The sequence below is a fragment of the Parambassis ranga genome, chromosome 21 (genome assembly GCF_900634625.1).
Source record: "Parambassis ranga chromosome 21, fParRan2.1, whole genome shotgun sequence".
Taxonomy (NCBI): Eukaryota; Metazoa; Chordata; class Actinopteri; family Ambassidae; genus Parambassis; species Parambassis ranga.
In genome coordinates this window covers 15,825,287-15,850,893 of record NC_041041.1, presented here as the reverse complement: position 1 = coordinate 15,850,893, position 25,607 = coordinate 15,825,287, and the positions used below count along the sequence as shown (strand labels likewise).

The 25,607-nt window shown below is 41.2% G+C and overlaps 1 protein-coding gene across 1 annotated transcript in view; it reads right to left on the bottom strand.

Moving 5' to 3' along the window:
- The window catches only part of dpp10 (dipeptidyl peptidase like 10), a 75,154-nt gene extending 55,884 nt beyond the window's left edge, over positions 1-19,270 (bottom strand). Inside the window, exons 1-3 of the mRNA XM_028392956.1 lie at positions 19,136-19,270; positions 3,148-3,262; positions 1,981-2,076 (exon numbers count right to left, since the gene is read on the bottom strand). Of these exons, the coding sequence (XP_028248757.1) occupies positions 1,981-2,076; positions 3,148-3,262; positions 19,136-19,192 (268 nt within the window). The 5' untranslated portion in view covers positions 19,193-19,270. The remainder of the gene's footprint in view (positions 1-1,980; positions 2,077-3,147; positions 3,263-19,135) is intronic.
- Between the last annotated feature and the right edge of the window lie 6,337 nt (positions 19,271-25,607).

Here is a 25,607-nt window from a genome sequence, read left to right as displayed (position 1 = left end):
TCTAAATAACAGAGCTCTCACAGCTCTGAGACCAGCTGCTCCCGTTTCTTCATTTCTTCAGCATGTGTTAAAACATATGTGTTAAGAGAATGTATGTAGTAATATTTATTTATTCAAAATGCTGTCTATTTCATGACATGTATTTACATTTCATGTAACTGTTTCAAGTAAGGAGCTGGGTAATATATAAGGGATAATGTGTCAGTGAGTTGGTCATTATTGCAATAAGGTAAATTTGCTATGATAACAATTGTTCGCAGAATGATATGATCGACCAGTCAGAATCAAGTATTGAATATGGCCATGATAGCTCAGTAGTGATCACATAAGAAGGAGCCAAATTACATCTGTTTAAAACTACAACTTTGCATATATGATGATTGCATTGCAGTAAAGGTATGATGCTGTCTGCAATGAGATGTAAAAAAATGTGCATATATCAACCATTTAGCCAAAGGGCATTGAACACTATCAGCATAACTTTGAGCCAAAAAAAAAGGTTTGTTTTATTTATGCTTTAGTCTCTGTGACAGGTATAGCAGACTATAAGCACTTGGTCACATAAGCTATCAGCCACATTTACACTGATTTACGCTAATTGTCTTGTTTTCCTCCTTTCTTCAAAAGCAAATAGAGTAGAATAATGAGTATTATTGTTTCCTATAGAATATACCTCACACCTGCTGTCATTCATTATTCACATAAGTTAATAAATACATACTACATGCTATAACTAACATACTATACTGAAACAGTTGCCAGTAAACACTCACTGTCAGACTTTTTTTAAGCATCATTTAGCATCATATGGCACAAAACATGGAGTCCTGCAACACATTTTCACTTATTCAAGAGATCACATGACTATTTATAGTTTAGTTATATAGACAGAGACTGAAGACTTTGAGCCAAAGCCTTTAGGTTAGCGGGGGAGTGGGATCTCATTTTTGTTCCAAATCCTAGTGATCAATCTTTTCTTTCGCATGTCTGTCTGTTATCTTCTCCCATTTGTCCGGGGTCTATTTTGCTCCATCCATCCACAAACCACCCTATAAAGCTGACTTTTCTGACTGCCTCATCGCACAACATTGGCGCTCTCTCTGTCTTGCCCGGGGTCAGATCAGGGAATGAGATGGCGTTGCAAAGATAGTGGAAAAATGTCACCTAGGAATGAAATATTGATGGACAGAAAGGCCTTGCCTCTTTCCCTTGCCCTCAGGCGCTGAGTGAGTCACGCAGTCGATGGGCAGCGAAGAGGAAAGCCAAAACAAACACACTAATCCGCGGGAAAGAAGACAGACGGAGAGCAATGCGGGAAAGCCACAATCCTGTCCATCCTTTCCCTCGGAGGTATCGTTATCTTCTCCCTCCCTCTAAGCAAACCATAATCAGATTCACTTGCACTTCACTTGATGTGGTTTATTTCGAGCCAAGGCCTTCCAGGCTTAACATATGATCCCCTTCTGGCAAATAAGGAATCAATACAATGTAAATAAGGAGAGGGAAAATAAATCAGAACATCTAAATTTGCATAACTAGATGCAAGGTAAAGCTAGGGTGAAACATGCCAGCCTTGTTTAAAACTGAACTGTCTGCTGGCTGTTTTACTGAGCCTCAATTACAAAACAGGAGACAGGCAGCACAGAGATGTCATCCCCGTGCCGCCGAACAAAAGCAGTGTGTTGTTTGCTCTCACAAGGTACACTCAGGATTCATCGAGATGTCATTAGTGTCAAGTAAAGAGTCGAGGAGTGTTTTGTATAAATAGTCCGTACGTACAGCAGCATGAAGTCAGGCGACATTTTCCCAAACTGCCACTCAACTCTTTGTACAGTTCAAGTTTTCTACAAGCAGCCAGTAAAGTTGCGTGGCCCCCACTTCATTACATTTAACTGTAAACACAAGATTTTCCATCATAGCCAATATATCTGCCTTCAACATCTGGGACATCAGCAGGTACAGTCAATGGGGATTACTCACCGTTGATCCATTTGGCCTCCGGGTCATGCACCTTGAACTCAGGTTTGAACAAATCCTCCACGGTCAGCTTAGTGTCACTTCCAGCTTGGTTGTCAGCTGTAAAAACAAAACATAACTTTGTTAAGTGTGGGAGAGGTGTGACAGTTCACTCCAATTTTTAGACATCACCCCTCAGTGTTTCCAACGGAATGGGAGTAAACTGCGGCACATGCGAGTGCATGTGTGCCTGTGAAGGCCTGCACATTAAAAGCTTAATATGTTTTTTTACAAGTTGAATCAGAGAAAATCCTGGACTTATTTTTTTTGTGGGGGCTCAAAAGATCTTAATTACTTTCCTTGTTAGCAGCCAGAAGTTGATTAATGTAGCATTATGGTTTGGGTTTTAAAGCACACTTCTGCCTAATTAAAGATATCAGATCATTTGTGGAGCCTTTAAAACACTAAAAGGATCTGTGGCCACAAGGCTGAAATGTTATTAAGGACAATAGATTCATGTGGATACCAACCTCTGTTTGACAGATGTGTTAAGTGTAGACGTAGAGAATAAACATGGATACTCGCATTGATACACACACACACACACACACACACATAGAAGCCCACGTAAATGACTCACACGTCTGTGACAATGGCATTTCATACTGTATGTTCATTAACATCATCATTACTGGGCTCGAAAATCCTTAAGCTGTTCCAGCGTTGCCCCTGGAAATGTTTCATTTTTAATTATGAAATGTTCTGCCTTTAGCAGAAAGGAAAGGTGCCAATTGTAAGCGCCTTCTGAATAGGACAACTGCTGATTCTGAGCAGAATAGGAGGGCCAAATCATTTTGAATGTCAGCCATATTGGCTTTCCTTGATAACTCCACACAACATGTTTGTATATGGAGGCAATGAAAGTCTAACCAAGCGTGGAAAAACAGCAGGGGACGGTGTGGCTGCAATGGCACTGGATTCTGATCTGAGTGAAATCAGGTGTCTGGGCCGTGTACTCTTGAATATATTCATATATTAGGCAAAACTCACTGGTGGTAAACTACTTGGATTAATACCTTGAGTATTTGTAAGATGTAGTCATTTTTGTTTTAGACTTTAAGCTGCACAGATGTGAAATCAGGGATGGTTGAAGTAAACACAGGACAGAGCACAATCAAGCCTGAGTGGTACCTGGTGTGAGGAGGATGACGGACATGGTGATGAGGGAGCAGACCACCAGGATGACCAGCAGAGCGATGGCAATGCCCTTCCAGTTCCTCTGAGGAGGACTCACTCCACCCAGGTCCTGCAGACAGAGACAGAGGCACGGGTGAGACAGAGGTCAGGAGGAAGCACAATGTATTTTATAATGAATGTGGACACAGTGTGACAACAGACGATGCAAAAAGATCAACTTTTTTAGGACTATTTAAAGCCTTGGCAGCGTAGCTCCATCCTGACAATCACATATTGTACACACACAGCAGTGCCGCTTACAGTGCCTATTAACATGGGTCACATCCAGGCTTTGTATTTTCAATCCAATCCCCTGCACGGTGAAGGATTTGCAATGGAGGGCTTTGCATGAGCCGCACCGTAAGCCTGAAAAATGAAACTCTGTGTTTCTGATATGGTGAAAATATGAAAAAAAAGCCTTACTCACTGTACATCTAACCTTTCTTTGGAATGACGCTGTCTGATCTATGGAACACACACTTTGTGCCAGGGCCAGGGGTCACTCTTTCTGCATTCGAGTTGGGTGTTATGACCCTCAGACAGACACATTGCCACATTTTTTGATGGATAAAGAATACAGCAGGCATTTGCATTCAAGAGCTCAGGCTTGGTTCCAGCAATCTGAGTGACCGTAGAGTACAGCGTGTGTGATAGCATCTAGCTATCCAGGAGTGTTTGTGAAGCTTTTTCCTGCAACTCCATCTCTGAATCCTGGTATTAGAAAGTCTTGAACTGGGTCTTCCACCACATCTGCTTCCTCTGATAAGGTGAATTAAGCCCTCCCCCCTCCCGGTAAATTTCCTCTCTCTGTGGCTCCTCCTGGCCTCAATTACCCACAAAACCCTGCAGGTGAAATGCAGTGATTATTTCCCACCTATTCGCTACTACTATACTTTGATTGGCTGGAGGGTAGGGGGGATGTAAAATGATAGCCATGGTCCGCTTTAGCAGTCTTTGTAACTGTCTCTGTCTTTAAGGACATGATTAAAAGCAGCTAAGGTCGCTTGTTAACCCTTAAACACCCAGGTTTTTGGGTGTCATATGTTGAACTGATGAAGCTGCTTGGATGAGCAGTGAAACGTCTTCAAGAAAACTCTACAAGTCCAGACGCTTCAGTCCTCTCTATGTATGATGACCTGGATGACTGAGAATCTTCATCAACACGTCATATGTTTTAGTCACTGTGGTCTAGTCCTAGTTAGACTGAAGAGTGAATTTAACGTGAGATTTTTATTTTAACTACAACTCTTTTTTATTGAGATTAGTATTTTTTTATTTCCTAACCATGTGCAATAGTATAAATTAGTTCGAAATATTAATGTTTTTCAAGCAGCAGGTTATGAGCTTTTAATGTAAGTTATGGTTACCAGTGTCTCATATATTGACTGAAGCACCTCTTACTCTGTTTTAGAGACCACAAAGTACCTGAAAAGAAGTAACTTTTTAGTAACAAGTGAACACAGAGGAAGTTCAGTGTCACCATGAGCCCAGTAGTACATTACATAAATGCATGGCTACATCATTCACAGGCCCCCCTGGACTCATAAGACAGATCTTATCAGGAATAGGGCCGCTGCTCATTTCATTAGTAACACAAAAGGCTGACGTGCCCTTGAAAACTGACAGCAATTCTAAATTGCCCTTGTGCCACAGTGCATGAAATTCTTGTGCACATTCTCTTCATCTCGTTTTTTTTCCTCTCCTAATTTGCGATTTAGCCATTTTTTGAATCATCATTCTTAATTTATTAACTCATTTACAAGTGATGATAGAGAATTTTGACCTGCTGAGTCTCTCCATTACCATTACTGTGCCCACATAGGAAGGACCCTCAATGGTTATAAACGGTTAGATAGCAATTATTAAACCCTCATCAGAGGGAAATAAGTTTCTGAATAAATCCACAGTATGAAGACTGGAGGACAGGATGAGGCCTGCTCTGTTCTAATGAAACGGAAAAAAGCCAGTGTTTCAATCAGAGACAACAGACCAAAGAAATCTAGACAAGCATATACCTTAAGTTTCAATGTATAAAAGATGTATGCATATTTATTTAAATAATAAGTGGCAACCTGCAAATTAACACATTTGATTGGTTCTGCCTCACAGTTCTGTGACCTGCTGTCAGCACGTCATTCACAGTAAAAATGTGTTCATTTACTTCACACGAAGGTGCAGGTCTGATTCACAAAGGGACACACACAGGACAGGGTTATAAATAACCTCCTGACATGCAGGGTGCTACACACAAGAAAGCCTGTCCCTTTTTTTCTGTGCCTCAAAGTATCAGTACAAGGACAAAGGCCTGTTTCCAGCAAAGTGTCTCTTTTCAGACCAGTAGTCCCCTCTTAATGTGCTTTTACATATTCCCACCCTATTAGGGAGTCATAGCTACACTAGCTTACTGACAACATGCTTTGCTCTCTGTACCTCTATGTTGCATTATTAGCTGTCAAAAATCATTGAAGATTATCAATATAATCAGCTATATACATGTCAAAATACATGTAAAAAAATATGCATTTTTATACATGAGCAGCTTAGAACTGAAACATTTTAGGACCACCTTCAATAATCACCGTGACTCCACACATGGCTGTCCACTAATTAGACTCCTTCAATGTATCTTGAAGCAATTAGCCTGTTAGCTCGCTGGCTAACAGGACAACATTTAATCAATTTAACTCTTAAGCTAATACTGTCGTCAACCAATTGTTCAAATCCACATTAATCTTCTGCCTTCCTCTCACTCCCAGCCATGTGCTAAGCTAGGCTAAAGACACAAAGATGGAAATGATAGAAATCTGATTCCAATCAATCGTTGCATCACTGACTGAATGAAAAAAAAAAACAAACTGTGAGTTTTCTTCCTCTGGTAAAATGAAGCCTCAGCTCAGCAGGCAGCCATTTTAAAATGGTACTGTTTTTGATCTCTGCATTATTGATTACAGCCAGCACTTTTTCTGTGGGATGTCCTGTTTCACTGTAGGAAGACAGTAGACCTACACTAGGCTGGGAAAATGAGAAACATCCAACAATGAATATCACCAGTGGAAAATAAGTTTTAGCTATTACTTACTTACTATCTCGGACAAAAGGTTGTTTAATACAAAACATTATGTTTGATGTATTAAATAAATCAATATAAATACTGGTTATGTATATTTACATTTGATATTTTAGGATTTACTTACATTAGGTCCCTCAGTTTTTCAATTTGTGTAAAAAAAAATCACTCCCTCACTTTAACTTACAGTGATTATTTATTTATCCAACCGATTAGAAGCACCTTTTAATTAATCTGAGTCTGCCTGTAATTCTACCTGCTCTCTGTGGAACAAATGCCATCACGCTCAATCAATACAGTCAATTATTCATCAGGCTGAGCATACCACAGAAAATAACAGGTCACATGAATTCCAGCAGGCAATTCCAACAATGCAATATTCAGAGCGTGTGAAGTGCAGATTGACAGTGAGTAAATAAGTTGTTTTTTTTTTTACTTCTGGAGGCCTCACAGCTTAGCATAGCTGAGATATCCTTCTATTTCTTAGTAAGAGTTCCCTTAATGACGCTCCACAGCAGTGCTGCTCACCCATGTCACCCTAGATGACCTTAATGTTATTTACCCACCGCCCAAAGCTCTGTGAATGCACCTTCTGATTAATAAAAGTGATCTCTATGTGTAAGATGAGAGCAGTGACTCATCACATTCACTGTATTACCATATCTGTTCTCTGCCATTTCCAACATCCAGCCTCTGTACCACACAGCAGTAAAGCAGAGCATATAGGACAATAGAGGACAATATGACATGCATGGCGCTGCCTCTGCAGTCAGACTGTTTAGCTGGGCTGTAAGAGAGGTTATTTTCTATAATCACATTATCTGTGGTAACAGTACAAACTACATAATCACAATGACTTATATAAGATTGTAATGAGATGACACACAACTGGACACAAAGCTGAGCAGAGATTTTCTGACATTAGGGTCATACAAATACACAAATATTCCCCTAAAGCCTCAGATCAGCAGACAATTTCTGACATTAATCTCTACACAATATTTATATTAGAGCAGAACATGTATAATAAGATGTGCAAATGTTTTTTGATAGAGAAAAAAAACTGATAAAAATTATGAACAATTTCTTCACTTTGCAATGCTGTTAGAACCTCATCACAAGATGCTACCCGGAAGGGTAAATGTGACACATAATTATACAAGTGCAAAGCAGCAGAGTCAGGAAGTTAATGAGAATATGCTCAGACTGGGGGGGATAAATCATCAGTGCATCCTTATTGAATTTTTCTCAAAATTCTACTGCCTTTGGCGCTATAATCTTTGTTTATTTATTTGCTACAAAGATGTTTTTAACACACCATTTGCAGCGTTTTGTACTGTGGTGTGTATTGTGGAGGATCACCTGATGCTCTCTGTTATCAGTTTTGTGTTGCTTCGCTGTCAAGTGCAATGAAGCACCTGAAAGCAGCCTCATTACATAACCCCCGCCCCCCACCTGCCTGGGTTAAAGGAAGCAACTTTTTCCCATACACACAGCACTGTGTTTAGTATTAAATGTACTTTATATTTGTAAGTGTGGATGATGAGACATTTAGTAAAATTAGAATGCAAACGCCATGTTAGGAATCTGATTAGGACCCCCACCATCTTCATCACACTCCTGCTAATAAGCTTTACTTCATATGTGCCTTCACATCTGTATCGCACATGCAGCACTGTTAAGGGGAGCGAAGCTATTTATAGAGCTGTGAGCTTAGCCTCGCCTGGACTCTGACCTTGGTGATAGTGTGACAAATGACAAGCAGCATTTCAGCAGAAGCTGGGCCATTTTAACAATGACAGCAGGTCAGAGAAAAAAATAACACCATCTGTACAGGCTTATTTTTGTTTACCCATGAAATACCATTTCTCACTTTCTCACAAATCATTGACAGCCACAGTATAAAAGCCGTGCCGGGGTCTTGAGGCTTAACATCTGAAATTGATCCGGAGGCTAATGGGAAATGGCAAGCTTATACATGTTGTCATCTTATTGTATTTAGCATTATCAGCCCTGCCCTGAAGGACGCTGTCATTGGCCTTTGGTCCATCTGAGATAATTCTCAATTAGTTACTGTCCTGCCATATTGGCTTCACACACACACACACAAGGCCACACAAGCTGCACCGCATAATAATATGACTGCTGAGTTTAGCAATATAGAATCAATAGAACCACACAGAGACGGTGCCAAAGGGACAATGAGTGGTAATGAGAAGAGCCTTCACCCAGTCTGCTTTGACTATACACATTTTGCAAACCTGTTTAAATACCCTTAAAATATCGTTATTTAAAATGCAGAATAAAAGGTGGCATTGACATCTATCATGTCAGACACAAGCCTGCACGACCCCCCTCATGTACGTAGATTAATCTGAATCCAGCTTTTTATTAAAAATAATGAGTTTATTATCCATGCATTAATAAGCTTTAGAAGATTATTCACATTATTTGTACTGTATTTACAGCAGGAGTGATGCTTTAATCATTCGCTATTTAATAATAGAGTATGTTTAAAAAATTAAAATCATGGCTGCAGTTTACAAACCGGCCGAAAAATGCTTAATCTCTTAGTCCAACAGTTGAGCCATTGTTGTTTTAAATGTAGATTCTCCTCTCTGTCTCCTCTTCTGCCATGTGGAATGAGCTGCAACAATCAAGTTCTGTTTTTGCAGTGAAAGTTCAAAAATAATGCTCCTGATTATACCAGAAGCTTTGTCCGCTCTGCACAGGGAAATACATGTGACATTAAAAAGTAATGCACAGAGGTAATTCTGCATATCAAACAAATAATCCCCTACCATCAGTTAGAGTGCCCCTGAGCCAGAGCAGCCTTCACCTGTGTTCATAAAAAAAGCTTTAAATAGCTCGAGCAAAGTGAAGTAATGAATGGTGAAGTGAAAAGCGAAGCAGTGAGGGAGTGGAGCTGCCTCAAAGCAGAGGTAAAGCTGTGTGTGCAGGAGTTTACACTCTTTGTTTGTTTTGTTCCTTTTTATGCATGTGAACCTATTTGTGATTAAACCGAGCAATTATAGCTATGTTTGCAGTTATGATTATATAAAGCACAACAAAAATATGTTGTCTGTACAAACACAAAAAAACGTGAAAATAATTAAGTTGCGTGTTAATGAAATCAGATTAAATCGGCCCATTTCACCTCACACGTAAGAAATCGTACCGCTATGTAGTATAGCTGTAGCTGCTTTTTAAAAGAGAGAGAAATCTGTTTTTGAATACGTTTATTTTTTTATGATCACACAATTAGGAAATTAGGAAACACAAGAAGACGGTGTGCGCTGGTTGCATTCTGCTACTTCACCACTAGATGGCAGCTACAGCTACACAGCTGCTGCAGTCACATCTGACAATGCTAGCGAGAGACATTGCTGACAGCTAGCAACTTTAGCTAACATATCATTAGCCACACAGAGAACTCACAACTGAGATGTAGGTTTAGACATTTACACTCAACAATAGCTACTATACTGTTTACACAGTGTTGGGAAGAATACTTTTAAAAAGTATTTAGTTACAGAATACAGATTACCCTAAGACGTAACTTGTAATGTATTCCGATACATTACATTATCTCCAGATTGTTCCAGCTGACTGCATTTACATCAATGTTATTCTATTTAGAGAAACAGAAAAAAACGTAATGATGACACAATAATATATTTTTTAAACGATGCAACCAAAGGTCATTTTACACACAGATACAGTGTTTGAATACGTACATCAAACAGAGCCATGTATAAAACTAGCTGACTGCAAGAGACATGTTCGTACTTAAATGTTAATCAGCCTCAGTTTTGGACGGAGTTAGCTAGCAGCTAGCAGCTAACTAGTTCACTCATTCAAGTGATGCTAACAGTGAACCGGCATCATGATTGAGGAGCATTAAGCATGCAGTGCTTCAGACTCAGACTCTGACCCCCATCAGTCCGGCTGCTCTGTCCTCTCTGTCGCCCGCAGCTGCAGCTTTCTGTCCAGTTTGCTGAACAAAAACTTTAGCTTTGCTCAAAGATGTTGTATTGATGGTAAGAGCTCTCACTCCAATGACTAGTCACCGTCATACACACACACGTATATGACCACACAATGAGAAAAGCATAAACAGAGTCAGACATCTACCGTAAACAAGATCTTTGTTGTAAGAAGACAAAGATTTTTTTACGTCACTTGTTTCATCGAGCAGAATGAAAAAACACGTACCGTCGTGTAATCCACTGATTTCGACAATGTAACTGTATTCTGATTACCATCTCTTTAGAGTGTAACTGTAACGGAATACAGTTACTAATATTTTGTATTCTAAATACGTAAGTATTATTAAGTATACATGACAAGAACACTACTTCACATGTCATCAAGCCACAACAAGACTTATTCAGTATGATCTAAAAATGTATATTCCGGCTGTTTAAAATCATCTTAAATCAGAAGTAGTACACATAATGAAAACAGACTGCTCCTGGGACTTGTATTAGAAATGATGCACATGTGTTTGTCAGGTTGTCACATGATGTGTCACAGTATGTTGTTCACTGTGCCAGCACTACAGCAGATTATAGGAGTACGAAGAAAAAGAAATCTATTTTCTAGAAGACAGGATTTCACTTAGAGATGTAACATCATTTTTTTACCCTGTTACAATATTGAATTCAGTGAGAAATGTTAATATTCCTCCTTGTATTAAGGTTCGCTAATTCTAATGCTTGCTGCAGAGAAGTCAGCGATGCGCTAAAAGAGAGCAAAGCCAGATTTTATTAGACAAACAAAGGAGCAGAGAGGATTTAATGAGATGTATTCGTCTGCTTTAGACCATTATAGCAGATAAATGTAAGTGCAAACCACCTACAGCATGTGAAGGACACAGGACAATATGGCTAATTCCATTAATCAGCTTTTACTTGGAATTTTCTGCCCACATTTAAAATGTGATTTTATATCATTTACGTGGTGGGCACCAAAGCTTTTGTCTGTCCTGCAGCAGTCAAATCTCCAATTTGAATGCAATTAGACACAGCTGACTACATTCCTAGGCAAATTACACTCCGGGCTGTGGGTAAGATTCAAACCATTTCCTCTGAATTCAGAAACAAATCTCATTTATCAGGAGAAATAAAAATTGAAAGGGGGATCCTGACATCAGCAGCAATAGGATCAGACACTCATCGACACAGACCTGAATGTGTCTGGAGCAGGCAGGAAATTGTCTCTCTGTGTGTGGTGTAAAAGTGGCACTGTGTGTTTTTTATACCTATAGGGTGACATTGGAGGATTCAGCAGGCACTGAGCTATAAAATTGCTAGTTGAGAGGGAATTAGTGGGGATGGAGAGGTGGAGAGGGAAGGACAGCGCAGTTGGGAGTCGGATGAAGAGGTGTGCCTCAGCAACTGATTTCATCATCTCACCATCAGCAGTGTTTACAGTGGCCTGCCTCCCTCCTCCCCTCTCACTATTGCCCAGTGTCTTGACAACAGAATACAAAAAGGGCATCTGCATACCCAGTCACACAATTAAAAAAAAACTCTGTCCCACTAAAAACAAAGACAACAGCTTGCACAGGATAACAATGATTACCCTTTTAGGATATTAATTGGGTTAAACTGTTGTCAACACCCTTCCAGACCAAAAGGCTAAGTCCCTGAATTAAGCTGTTAATACAGTATTCATGACTTCCTGTTGTCCCCAATGCAGCCATAACAGTCTATTATACCAGTGAGCTGACCTATGTCATACATGCTGGCTGCACAGTAGGTTTCTCAAAGTGTCACTTCGTACTTTATATCAGTTTTCATTGTGAACAGTAGTTTATAGACTTCAATGGAAGTGATAAGAAAGCAGGAATACATGCCATAAGCCCGAAGCAGCCTGAAACTGAAACCATGAACAATTCTTGAACCCAGTTTTTTGTGCCAACCAAATAATTACTCAAAGTGATCAAATAGCAGCTGAAAATGAACTTATGTTCATGAGCAGTAACAGCTCCTGGTAAGAACTTAACCTAGGCTTTCTTTCTGTCTCCACTCACCTATACCTCTGCCTCTGCCTCATCATCACCTCTACCCGGCTCATTAAAACACAAAAATAGCACCCACTAAATTAATATGAGCCAAAGTGAACCTGATCAGGCGAGTGTGGAAACAAGTTGCATGATAAAATGATGACAGATAAATAAGGCCAGGCCTAAAGTAAACACACTCCATCACAAAAGACCACATGACACTGTGTGTCAGTGCCTCCTGAAGTGTTGAAACTTATTTGAAAGAGTTTCTAAGGTGAACTGAGAATAATAAAATGTGTCTTGTGGCCAAACTCCACAATAGTTAGCAGATTTAGGTTAGCTACTGTCTTTTGTGCCTAAGCTGTGTGAGCACCAAATACATTGCTTATATCATGTGTCCTTGTAACGGAAAGCAAACAGCACTGAAGGATCAGTACATTCAGGTACTCTTAGGGGCCACAGGGGCCCTGAGGAGGCGCTTAGTTCAGCTTCAAAAGCAAGTGGAAAAAAAAGTGTATCAGATGTGTCTGTCTGAATAAGTGAGCTGTGAAAACACCAACAATGCTGACAGGGAAAATGTTTTGTGACTGCAGCCTGCTGTCAATGTCAGTACAAGACTCCACAGCAAGGCTGCACGAGGGGGAGGAGAGGAGGGACTGCTTCGTATTTAAAGTGTTTGCAACCTGCCAGTGTTGGCATAATGTTGGACTGTTAGCATGCGACCTTTGCAATCAGGTTACCATTCACCAGTAAGTAAACATTATGTGGTGTAACAGTAAGTTAAGCAAAGTGTGTTGTGTGGCAGCGCCTCTGAAAGCGTTTCTTTTGATTACAGTCACAGTAAGGTGAAGGACAGTCTGCAGAAATTTCCATAAAACACAAAATCACACCATAAAGAACCATAATAATCAAAACTAATTAACAGACTTTGAGGAACTTTATGTTTTTCTCGCCTTTACAAACTTCGCATAAAACATTTTTAAACCGTGTATTTAAAGCTAAAGTATAGTGACACTTCTGATGGTTTTGATGTTAACTACATTCAAAGTCATGCAATGTTTGATTTGCTCCTAATGTCATTAACAAATTCGCTGTCTAATGCAGTTAATATCTGTGTTTTTAGCCAGACATGGAAACAAAAATTTGAAATGATTCACATAGAAAAGCATATTTTTTGAGAGCAGCAGGAGCGCTCACACCTGCTGCGTCAAGTCCTTGTTTCCCTAAATCCCTACAGAGCATGACAGATAGAGCCACAACAAACACACCTGATTCAAAGAAACTAAACAACAAAACGTTCAAATCAGAGTGGTGCCGCAGCTGGTGCTCACTACAGATCCACATGCCGTACTCTCACTCATGTCCAGTGAATATACAGTTGTCTGTCAGCCTGCCTGTCTGTCTGCAGAGTGCTATCAATATCACTGTCCTTTCCAATGAGCCTTTGATTATCTGCCTCTGGGAGTGGGATCGATCCCTCGCCTGCCCTCAGTGCATACTAGAAGTCCTGGAAGGGCAGAAAATCGTGTTTGCCAGAAACACTCCTGCACTTCATCCGAGCTGTGCTGATGAACTAGTGGTGAGTAAAAGCCTGGCAGGAGCCGCCTTATCAATAATAATGAGAACAATATTCATGAGGGGGATCTGGACAACATTTCTGCAGCTCTGTCACTGCCGGAATGTTTGACACCATTTAAAAAGTGTTTTTTTTACGTCAGTGTTTCTCACCCTCACAAGTTTAGAGGGAGCTGACAGTCATATGCCTCAAGTATCGTCATTACAGACACAAATCTCAGGCTCCCTGTGTTACTGTACATCAAAGATGAAAACACACAAGAAAAAGAGAGTTTGCATCATGTGCGCCTGCCTCTGGGGACATTTGTTGTTGTAATTGCTTCTTTTGTTGCTTCTGTTGCTCAGGAGGCAGTTCTGTGGTTTACTCTGAAGCCAAAATGCATGCTCAGTGTCTGTACGCCCAGTGCTGAAATTACAGTATGAGTAGCCTGGGTGAATTTATTGCATCTCAATTAGAGCTTGGAGAAAGTTGCCTGAAGCGCCTTTAAAATTTAAATGCATTTTTTTCTGAGGCCGATGAGTCTATCTGCATCCAGCCATACATTCTCTGAAACGGATTAGTGATGCAGCTGAGCTGTATGTTTTACCTGTGAACACACACTCACACTCTCTCTCTCTCTCTTTCTCTCTCTCACACACGGGGTCTGACTGTCCCCTCCTCTTAATTCCTGCTATCTCAGGTTTGACTGCAGCCTGTCCTCTTGTCTGTGTCACAAGTGATGACTCAAACTTTGTAATTGCCTTTTAATCCTTTCGAGGATAGAACATGTGTCAGCCTCAGTTAATTCGGGACCACTGGTTGCCTCAGGATACAGAGAGAAAGAGAGAGAGAGAGAGGCTTATGACACGAGGGTAGCAATTGCACCCAGACTGGGACAATCTGGACAGATCTAGATGTTATCCTGGAAAAGAGGCACCACCACTGCTTTCAATTAAACACAACGCGTAAAGAAACAAAACCCATCTGCTACACAGAGAGTGCCTCCAATGTATTGCTCAATTATTACAAAACACATTTGTGATTTCAGTATTCAGAAGGGGAGAAATGAAGATGGGCAGAACATCTATTAGGGTGACCTTATATCACATTCATATACATCCTGAATTTTAATAAGCTGCTACAGCATGTACTTCCCAAAGCCAGGGCTCCATCCTAAAATGACCTCTCCGTCTCACTCTCATGACCTTTCATGAATCCCTTTACTATCAATTAGTCACATGACTCATTTATTACAGTTTGTCTGTGGATGTGAATGTATTTATGTCCTCTAAAATCTTGTCATTTGGATTTTTCAGCTGTGCTCACGTTAAAGAGAAACTGTAGCTTTGTAATATTAAAAACTGGTTGTGTACAAATACATGAGAAATATCTCCCCTTGCTCCAAGCAGCCTTCTTCCAGTGCTCCCTGTTTATTTACTACAAAAAGTCAGTCAGGCAATGTCACACATGATCTGGTGGACTCGGTGGATCTGCTGCTTAAACTACAGTTGTACATAGTTCACATGCTTACAGTGGTCTTTATAGCCTACTGTCAGACTTTAGATATGTATATAAGCACAAAGACAATACAAAGGAATTGGGTATAGGAGACAGAAGAGGCTGCTGCCACCAGTCAGCGAGGAAAGCAGTGCTGGGCTGCCTCACAACCAAGTTTCTTTTGGATCACAATCATTTGTAACATAACAGAAAAGCTTTAGACAGTCAACATTAATGACAAGTCCATCTGTGTATCTCTTTAAATTTCACCTTAAGATGTATGCTCTGCCTACTAAAATCATACTTTAAACTGGCTCTCTAGCTGTTGCTCCATCTCCAGCTCCTCTCTTTGGTGCTAAGCACATAGAGAGCGAGTTTAGATGTTTTTCTGTTATCAACAATTAGAACTACGAGAGTGAATCAAAACAATAAAGTTGAAGTAGTGATCATTCTTTACAAATGTATCACTACAATAACTCCTGTTACAATGATTCCTTTAAAAAAACACTACACTGAAACTAAATTACAGTGGCAACGGGTTTTAAACAAATATTTTGACACAACAAAGCAAACAGAAATATTGAAAAAGGAAAATTACACCAACACATACACTAACACTGATATTAATGACAGACCAATATTAGTCCGAAAGCAGCCACAAAGGCTGTTTTCTAAATCTGCCCTTTACTCATTTCTCTTTGTATTATTAAACCCATCCTCACACACACTCCTCCTCTCACCTCTCTTTGTACTTTCCCTTTGCATTTCTTTCACATATTTTCACTCACACTTATAAGCTCCATCTAAAACTCCCCTCTCTCTGCTGCCCCTCCTTTATAACTCTCTGTGAAGCAGCAGCAGTTTGTCCTGGACATTTTCTCCATTAGTGTGAATTACAGTTGCAGAGGGCCAGAGGATCACAGCATGTGAAGGCACACCTCTTACTCACAATAGGGTAGCCATCCTTTTCTCTCACACATTTGCCTCAGGTTCTGAGCACAGACAACAACGGCTAACAGAGCTGATGAGTAGGAGCCTCAACACCCCACTGAATGCCCAGAGCCTGGTCTGGTCACAGAGGTCACACTGAGAGGTCAAGCTCCCAGTCAGCCTGCATTATGTCTGCAGTTACAGGAGGCAGCAGCGCAGCCTGAGACCAGCCAACGTCAAATGAGTCGGTTTGTTCTAAGATTTTTCTTTCAGGGAAACTAAAGAGGGATTGGCCACGCTGGATCGTTTCACTGCCAAGAGCGCTTCACTGCTCCCATTCAGAGCTGGCTGACTGTACATGTGATGAAGAAAAGTATAAGTAGTTAAGGCAAGTATCCACCTGTTTGCTTTATGAGTTACCAAATACAGAAATCAATTCTTAATAACCAATATGCTGGGTCAACAAACTATCACACTGACAGTTCAGACTGAGACTAGGAGTTTGAGCCATACATGGTAGTGGCAGCTAACGTAGCCTCGAGCCTTTACCCTAAAGCAGAGCAGGAGAGGAGGTAAGCTCTCCTCTTTCTATTACCACACCCCTGACTTCAGGACATTTTAAGACACAGACTTCCTCTGAGCTCCCTGCACAACCACAGAAAGATTTATCTGACTTTTTTCACATGTAGCAGCCAAATATGTGTCTTAGTAGTTCATTAGCAAGTAGGCCCTATACAAGAAACACAGTAAAACTGTGTAAGCATGAAATATGTGTTTGTGCAGCACCTTGAGGACAACATTTAAAATGACAATGTGGTTGTTCTATGACAGAATACACAAACCACCTGCGCTGAATGGCAAGTTTTGGTGTTGTTGTGTCACATTTCTGTCAGATGCTTAAATATTTAAATAGATATAAAATTTTAAATATAAAAATTAAATAGCTTTAATGCCTAAACCTAGTTAGAGTTAAAATGAGAGGGTCACTAATAATAAATAAATTACAGATATGGTGGAAACTGAGGTCTTGATCAAAGCCGTAGTCACCCCTCCACCTCTTTTTGTTGACTTGTGGTGGCCTCTTAACAGCCAGATGTGTCGTCCTGGCCATCTGGAAATAACGTGACCATCTGTCGTTTCTGGACTTGGTACATTTCTACCAAACATGCTGAAGCTCAAGAGAAGGCTTGAATTATAAATTTGTTCCTGATACTTCCCAGCAATGTGTTTGCCAAGGTATTCAGAGCTTCTTAATGCACTGAAAAACACAAGCATTAAATGCATCAACAAAGCACTAAAGAGCAGCAGAGGGAAGTACTGTAGAAAAACAGAATTACTGGTGATGCATGTATAAAGCAGCTCCTTCACCCATTATTTAAAGACCCCCACGTGCTTTCCTCTTTTGTAATTCCCTCAGCATTCCCATGCAACTTTGATGAGGAGTAACCCTGTTAAGAGCCTGGCAAAGAGCTGTGCATACAGTATGCTGTTGGTTGACAGGACCTGGGACCCACCCCACACACACACACACACACACACACACACACACACACACACACCACCCCAAACACCTGCAAACATGACGTCGGACTGCTGCACGAACCTTACGCAACAACTCCAGATATAGCGTGCTGAAGGTTTTTAGACGCTTGGTGCACCAAATCATCTGAGATCTTTAACTCTTCTCTGCAGCAAAGGCCCCAGAACATACAGCAGGTCTGCAATAAGAGCTGGCTCCTGACAGCTGTGATCATTTGGAACAGTATCATCACTAATTAAATCAGTGAACACTGCTCACACATAAAATCAACAACCTGACTTTGAAATGGCCTGAGGGCCGCTGAGTAGTACCCACTGAGCTTTAAATATAGAGGAGGGAGTATTGAACGCTGTGAGCTATCAAATTTCAGCCACATCTCATGAGGCCTTCTAATATTTCAGGCGCAGAAACTCAATTATGAGGCCGAGGTTTTGATTTCTTAGAATAATAGGGCTACAAGGCTAAATTGAATTAGGAGAATATATTTGGCTCTCTCATAAGAAGGCCCACAGTGAAACAAATACAATTTACATCATTTGTTGGATTAGTTATTGGCCTAATAGAAAAGTGTGTGCTCAACAGACCTTCAGCTGCACATGGCAGGACACAAACTAAACATTTCTAGAATGAAAAATCAATAATTGATGATGATCAAAGCTCAACACTTGTGCATTCTTGTCAAGCTGCAAATGCCAGTTGTGGCAAACATTCAGATCTTGATTTTTTTTTTTTAAAGGCATTGCAGTGCACGACGCCACCTGAGTGGAGGTGCCAAAGCCGAGAACATTTAACCCCTCCGGTGTAATGAGAGCGTCTGGAGGTCCCTGAGGCACAGACAGGGCGCACAGTGCGCGCGTCCTGCTGAAGAAAATGAGCACATTGTGCCATTTTCCACCCTCACAAAGTGATTTCCAGGACTGTTCTCTTTCAAGGTGTCGGGGCAGCTGACAGGAGGCAACGGCTGAATTACAATGCGCCCTGCGCAGTCTTCCACCTCCTCCTCCTCCTCTCTCCCCCCTTCACTGACAGTGCATGTGCCCATAGCGTTCAAGATTTCTGTGACCCAGTCTTGACAGCTGACAATGAGCTCCGCGCACAGGTCGACCGTTTCAATACTGGCATGTGCAGCCTGAGTTAAATGAGCCCCTCTCACTGTCTCATCATCTGTAAGGATGATGGAGAGGAAGAGCCAGAGGCAGCACAGCCAGGCAGCCACTGGGTCCTCCTCACACTTCACTTCATGTGTAGCTGCCTTTGAGCAGATCATAAACGTGCTTTATGTATGAACCCGGCACAACATGTAGAGTTTAGCGCACATGGATAAAGTGCAAAGAAAAAGCCCACCTCATCCTGCTGCGGCTGGTTCTGTCTCTGATTCGGCTGCTCCTTTGTAGCTGTCATTGTAAACTCCTCTTACGGCAAAACTTGTCTGAATCCTGAGGAAGAAGAATCCCGTTATACGCGCAAAAAAATAAGTGAAGAGAGAAGAGGGGAGGGCAAGAAACGCCGTCTTGTCAACTGCGGAATCTTAAACAGGGACGGATCCGTCACGATTGAATATCTGCGAGGTCTTGCTGAGCGTCTGACGAGAAGCCAACGCAGCCCGTTGCGTTCACATCACCCCCTCCGGGAAGAGGGAGGAAAAAAAAGGGAGGAGAGTTTCGGACACGCTCGTCATCAAACTGAGAAAGCTGCTCTCACATTTTAGCACCCCGCCACTTCTGCTGCGCGTCTGGGTGAGGAAGAGGAGGTCTCTGTCCTCCTGGTGCTGGTGTTTTTGAGGATATAGCAGAGAGGAAAAGGGGAGGAGGAGGAGGAGAGGAGGGGGGTGTTCAAGTGGTCTTGTGATGGTGTTTCTGAGAAGGTGGGGGCGCATTGATAAGAGTGTGAAGATCATGTCCCAGCTGTGGTTTTTTGTACTTACTAAAATCCTGCATCACGCAGAGGCAGAGCCGCGCGGGAACTGTCCGCGGTGCTGAACGCCCGCTGCACATTCATCATCATTTCTGGCGTATAGGCGCACGCACACACACACACACACACACACACACACACACAGCACGCCACCTCTGCGTTTTCTGATGCACTAAACACCGGCCACAGCCACAGCCAGGCAGGCCGCTTTTCCAACCTCCAAAATCTCTCTGCTTTGTTATTCAGGCGCTTTTACTTGGCCTCAAGCGGGGAGCTTAAATGGTCAATAAAAAGGAGATTCAACGCGGATCACCGCGGGCTGGTAAAAGTGTGCAGGGCATGGATGCAATTGCGTCGGTGTTTGGAGTACTTAGCGGAGAAATGACACCTGTGAACCCACTGCTATAGCAAACTTACCGCGGGGCTTATGAGAGAGCGGTGTTTTCTGTGGTTAGAGACTCAACTTTATGGAAGTGGAGAGCCCACATGCAGAAGCCGCGTTGACAACACAGACAGGCTGAGGCTCATAATGCCTGCGCCAGACGAGGATCGATACTTTATATCTGCGTTTGACTCCTGTGGTGAATTACGGTGAGACTTGTAGAGGATTGTGAGGTGTAATAACTCCTTCACCACATAAGAGCATACACTGGTTACCGGATCCTCTCCTGCTGTATTTGGAGGCATAACCAAGACGTCAATTGTAGACACATACATCAAAACAACCATATTACAACCAGCATTAAAAAATGTAAAAAAAGTAAAAGAAGCATTCACACACAGCCATGAACCTACAGAGAATGAACAGGCCTTAGCTGTGTGTGTGTGTGTGTGTGTGCCAGATCATTGCTGACCTGCTGCTGGGTTTTGGTAAAATACAAACATGACTCTCAACTTAAAAAGAATATAGCTGAGCTATTCCAGGCCTCCCCTTGGGCACTTCTGTAGGGCTATAGAGCGGAACTTGCTGTGCAGAGGCCCCCCCACGCCTGGTGTGGGAGGCTCCAGGAATAAAAGTGTCATTTCTTCTCTGTAGTCACACTCTGAAAATTGCTGGGTTACATATACCCCAATTTCAGATATTTCAGTGATCCTGAGTGTCACAAAATCAACCTTCCCATTGGTTTTAACGTTGAAGGTTGTGTTAGGTGTTGGATTATATTTTATACAATAAAAGGGGCTATCAAATATAATAGCCATGCTACAGCTTAAAGATAACTGGTGTGCTCCGAAGAATTGCGAACTTGGTGAAAGTCATGCGTTTCTTGCACACATGCACAAATATAGTGCTGGATTTTTTAAATCCAAGGACAAACTTAACAGCAGCAACATCACAGCAGGTTCACACTATACCTGCTTATTTTATATTATGTCCTGCCAGTACTCTAACATTTCCAATGTAGGGCTTTTATGTGCAATCTGAACTTTGTACTGTACTGTCATACCCAATGCTAACTCAAACCTATACCACGAAGGAGACAGCAGTGCATCATGTTCTAATTGCGTCTTTTCTGCACTTATTGGACGCTCACTGTCCCACAGGGACACACCTCCACATCCTGTTTAAGCATTCTTCTCAAACCTGCTGCAAATTACCTTTTAAAATCAACCCCACATAAATGAGTTCACTTAAAACCAACGCCCGCTACAAACTGAGAATGAAACACAGGGGAATAAAATGGATAAACAACATAAATGGAATTCATGTTGTCTAGTTCTCTAGCATATACTCTCAAAAGAGAAAAAAAATGAACAGCAAATGGTATTCTCTCATTTGAGGTCTTGCGGCCATCATCATAAAATCATTCAGTGACCTGTTGTGTCTCATATGGGAGAACCTGCTCTCAGACTTCTTTCATTAGTCAGCTGTCTGTGGAGCTGTACAGATGAGATCACATTTGACAGGAGTGGAGTGCGATATATAGCTGTGTTGAAAAACCAGTCTGCTTGTATTATAATAAAGATACAAATCGATCTGTGTGCTCTATTTTGTGGACAGGGGTAATCAATCCACTTTGAGGAGGAAGTTGGTCCAAGTCTGCGTACGGCACAGCTCAGCCCTGCAAGTGCAGCTGTATATGTGAGTGTTCCTCTATCATGTCTCCTATGAAGTGTACATACTGCACAGTATATATTGAGTAGGGTTGTCATGTTGGGCACTTTTCCTTTTAAAACCACTTCAGATGTCATGACAGTCATTACGCCTTGAATGGAAAGGTTCAGTTTAAGACCACAGCCAAACAGACTGAAGCATACATTCAGATGAAGTAATCAGAGATCGTTATTCTTGCTTTGAGTTGGCCAAATGACAAGGCAGACTGCAGCTTGGACACTTACCAAACATTGTGATAGCATTACTTAAAAGCTCTATTGTCCTTCCTAAAACACATTTACGCAGGGGAGTTTGAGGAGGAATATGATGCAGATGTTATCAAGACAATGGTACATATCCACAGGCTCTGTTATTTCCATGTTTCCCATTGGTTGTCTATGTAAGCAGCATTGCAGGCTGTATGATTTTTTTTTTCTTTGTTGGTCAGTCAATCATCTGTCATCACTGTCTCCCAGTGGCGCGCCCATCAAGCATCCAATACTTGCAGCAACAAAATAATTAGCATTAAAAAAAACTCTGTGGAAGCTGCAGCTGTGAAAGAAGCACTGTACAAATATGTTACCACGCAACTGTTCGCACACAAGGCAGCCTCACTCTGACTGTGACACATTTAGCGACCACATTGTGAAGCCAAAGGCTGCACTGTAATGTTGGCTTTTAATGTGAATGATGATTGAGTGGCAGGAACAGACACCATGAGATCAATGCAGACCCTAGTTTTGTCTAACAGAGTAGATTTATACCTAAAGCTAAGTGAGTGGTTTAATTTCTAAACATAGCCTCTACTCAACTCTGTGATTTCTCTGATAAACTGAATCAGAAGTATAAAACATCAGCATCCTCACCAGCTGCTAAACACTTGGAAATATTATTGTGAAATATTGTTGAATCAGTACTTCTATTGACTCAGCTTCATCAACTTAATATCATATCTGGTCATTTCAGTGTAACATAACCCAGTAGTTTGCATTGCATGATTAAAGGCTTGTAAATGTCAGCCAAACATGCTAAAAGCACCTACCAAAATCTTAGAAATTGTTTCACAGCAAGCATGTGGAGAAAACATAGCAAATAGACCTAACAAATCTAGTAGTTTGAGTTAGAAAACCAAAATTAGACAATCCACTCAGAGGAGAGGTTTAACAGCAGTACTCATTTTCCTTCCTGACACCTCACGTTTTCAGGTCAATAGCTGGCAGAGAAAACCAAATAACTGTGGACTCTCTTGGCCTTCGTCATTGTGGTGGAGCTGAGTCTCTGAGTATCCAAGCCTAACCATTGTAGAAACAGGGAACAGGGGCATTTGCAGAACATAGACTCCTCCTAATCTGCAGCACACTGACAACACAGAGTAAATCTCCTGTCTAATATTTCAAAGAATCAGAAGAAATACAAGCAGAAGACCTTCACATTGGCACAGAGGGAAGACCGAAGATATCTCTCGTCCAAAACACTGACACTTAAATATTGACATCTTCTGTTTGACCTGCTCTACCTTCAGAATGTCAGAGACGTGAAATTAATGTAAAGTAAACCGTGTACCAAATGTCCAAACTGCACTGGGTGGCAGTGAAGGTCAACAAAGGTTTTGGCTCTGACAAAGAATTTAAGACAGAAAAAAAAAATATGAACAAAAAAAATCTGTTTGATTCTTTGTGGGTAAGTGAAGTGCATTAGTGGAGCTCACATTAGCATAAATTCCTCTTAACCTTTGCTTGTGCGCTCCACTTTTAGAGGGAGGTTTGCCTGTTTGTAAGAGGGAGTGATACACACATTGGATCTGCCTGGATGGTGCATATATGAGATAACCTTTAGACGATTGTTTCCAGTGAAGGTAAAGGTTACATACATCGACATTCTACATTGGTTACAATCCATAAGTGTCTATAAAAAGTTGCAGTATTTACTTGCCATAGGCTTGAACACAATATGAAGGTTGATTCCTGCCATGATGACACTACACCGTGTCAGCGGCGTCTTAAGTGGACACCAGACAGTGCTTTTGAGGTTGGCTCAGACAGAATTCAAGGTGAATTTTAAATGTGCAGTGAAATATGCATATAAAAATCAATGGACAGATGCAGGCAAGTAAAAAGAAAAGGAGAGAATGTACAGAGACGAAGGGAAGAAAAAACTGTATCCTGGTAAAATTCTAGCTAACTGACAGCTAATGGCTGACTGCGAGTAGTTCATGATTTTAATTCAGCAGCAAATCTGGGGTTGAGAAATAAATCCCTTGAGGAAACCTGCACTCCCCCCTGCACCCTCTAGGGCTGTTCCAAAAGTGAGAAAATCCCCAATCACAAAGGTACAGAAAAAGTGGTTTTGCTGTGAGTATAAATTAGCATTAGTATAATGAGGTAATATTTTTCTTTTTTTACTGTCATATAGATATTTGACTTACAGTAATGATCTTCTATAACAAAAATAAAATAAAATGTGGTCCAAACCTTCTCCTGGACTCGTGTCTAAAAACAACACATCAATCAACCTTCAAAATGCACACAGAAATATAAGGAAAGCGTAAATGTAAATGTAAATTGAGACTGAATATCACTATTGGAGACATTCACAGCTGGATTCATGTTTACAGGCAGAGCAGAGTTATAGTTACACTGATTGCAGCCGGATTGCTGCAGGATCCGACCGTTATTTCTCGGCACTTCACATCAAGCGGCAGCTTTTTTTTTTTTTTTTTTTTTTTTGAGATGTGCTCGTTGTGCAGCTTGTTTAAGGTCTGCTGAGGTTCTCTGAATGAATACCACTTGCTGCCTAGCTTCAAGAACTATGATGCATGATGCTAAGAATAAAGGCGGTGGCATTAAAGCAAAGCAGGCTGGGCTGAATTGCCATTGCAAAGATCAAAGACAGCCTTTTAAAAGATATACATTTGGAGTTTTGCTTCGGTGTATTTGATGGGTTTTTTTGTCTGCTGGAAGGGACAAGAGGTTGTTGTTGGTGCTCATTTGGTCAATAATTAGGAGTCAAAGAAACCCTGCATGTGGATAGTAAGATTTAAATCGTGGAGACTGATATAACGTAAAAGTAAAATCCTTAAAAAAACTGGTACTAACTAGAATGGCTAGGCAGAGAAACAGTGTGTGTAGGAGGAGGTGGGGGAGACAGAGAGTGAGAGGGAAAGAGAGCCCTGGGGAGGTGTTTTGCTGAGGTGTCTGCTGTTGATAAAGTATTTATGACCCTGGGGCAATTTAGTGCAGACACTCAGGAACTCCACGCCACCTAGCTGCTGATGAAAGTTTCATGACCAAACTCCAGTGTGTGCCGCTGTGGCTTAGTCCGAGCAACTCCACATTCAGTACATCACATCATTACAGCAAGTGCTGGCACTTCTGACTGGGAACAGCACTACCACCCTGAATCTGCAATCAATAGGCCAGTTTATTGATACATGGAGGTCCAGCTGCTAATACAGTTTTATGCCTATGCTGCGTAATGTTTCATTATAACTTCAAGGTTTGTTTTGTCATGCGTTTTTAGTCGCAATGATTGTTACTAAATGCCACGAATTACCTGAATGGTGCAGCAAGTACACTCTGAGAGGAGGTATAGGGTTCATCAACTATTTGATGAAAAGAAATATTTCCACCTTTGAGTGACAGCTGGGGTTGGAGGATATAGGTAAGAAAATAGAAGATATATTGTTTTTGGTGTGTGTTTGTATAAATCAAAAATCAATAGAGACAGCTGTGAAAGAATAGTGGATCCAGCTTGAAGAAAATCAAACTGGTCTCACTTTGTACCACCAGGGAAGCCTCAGACTGTACGTCA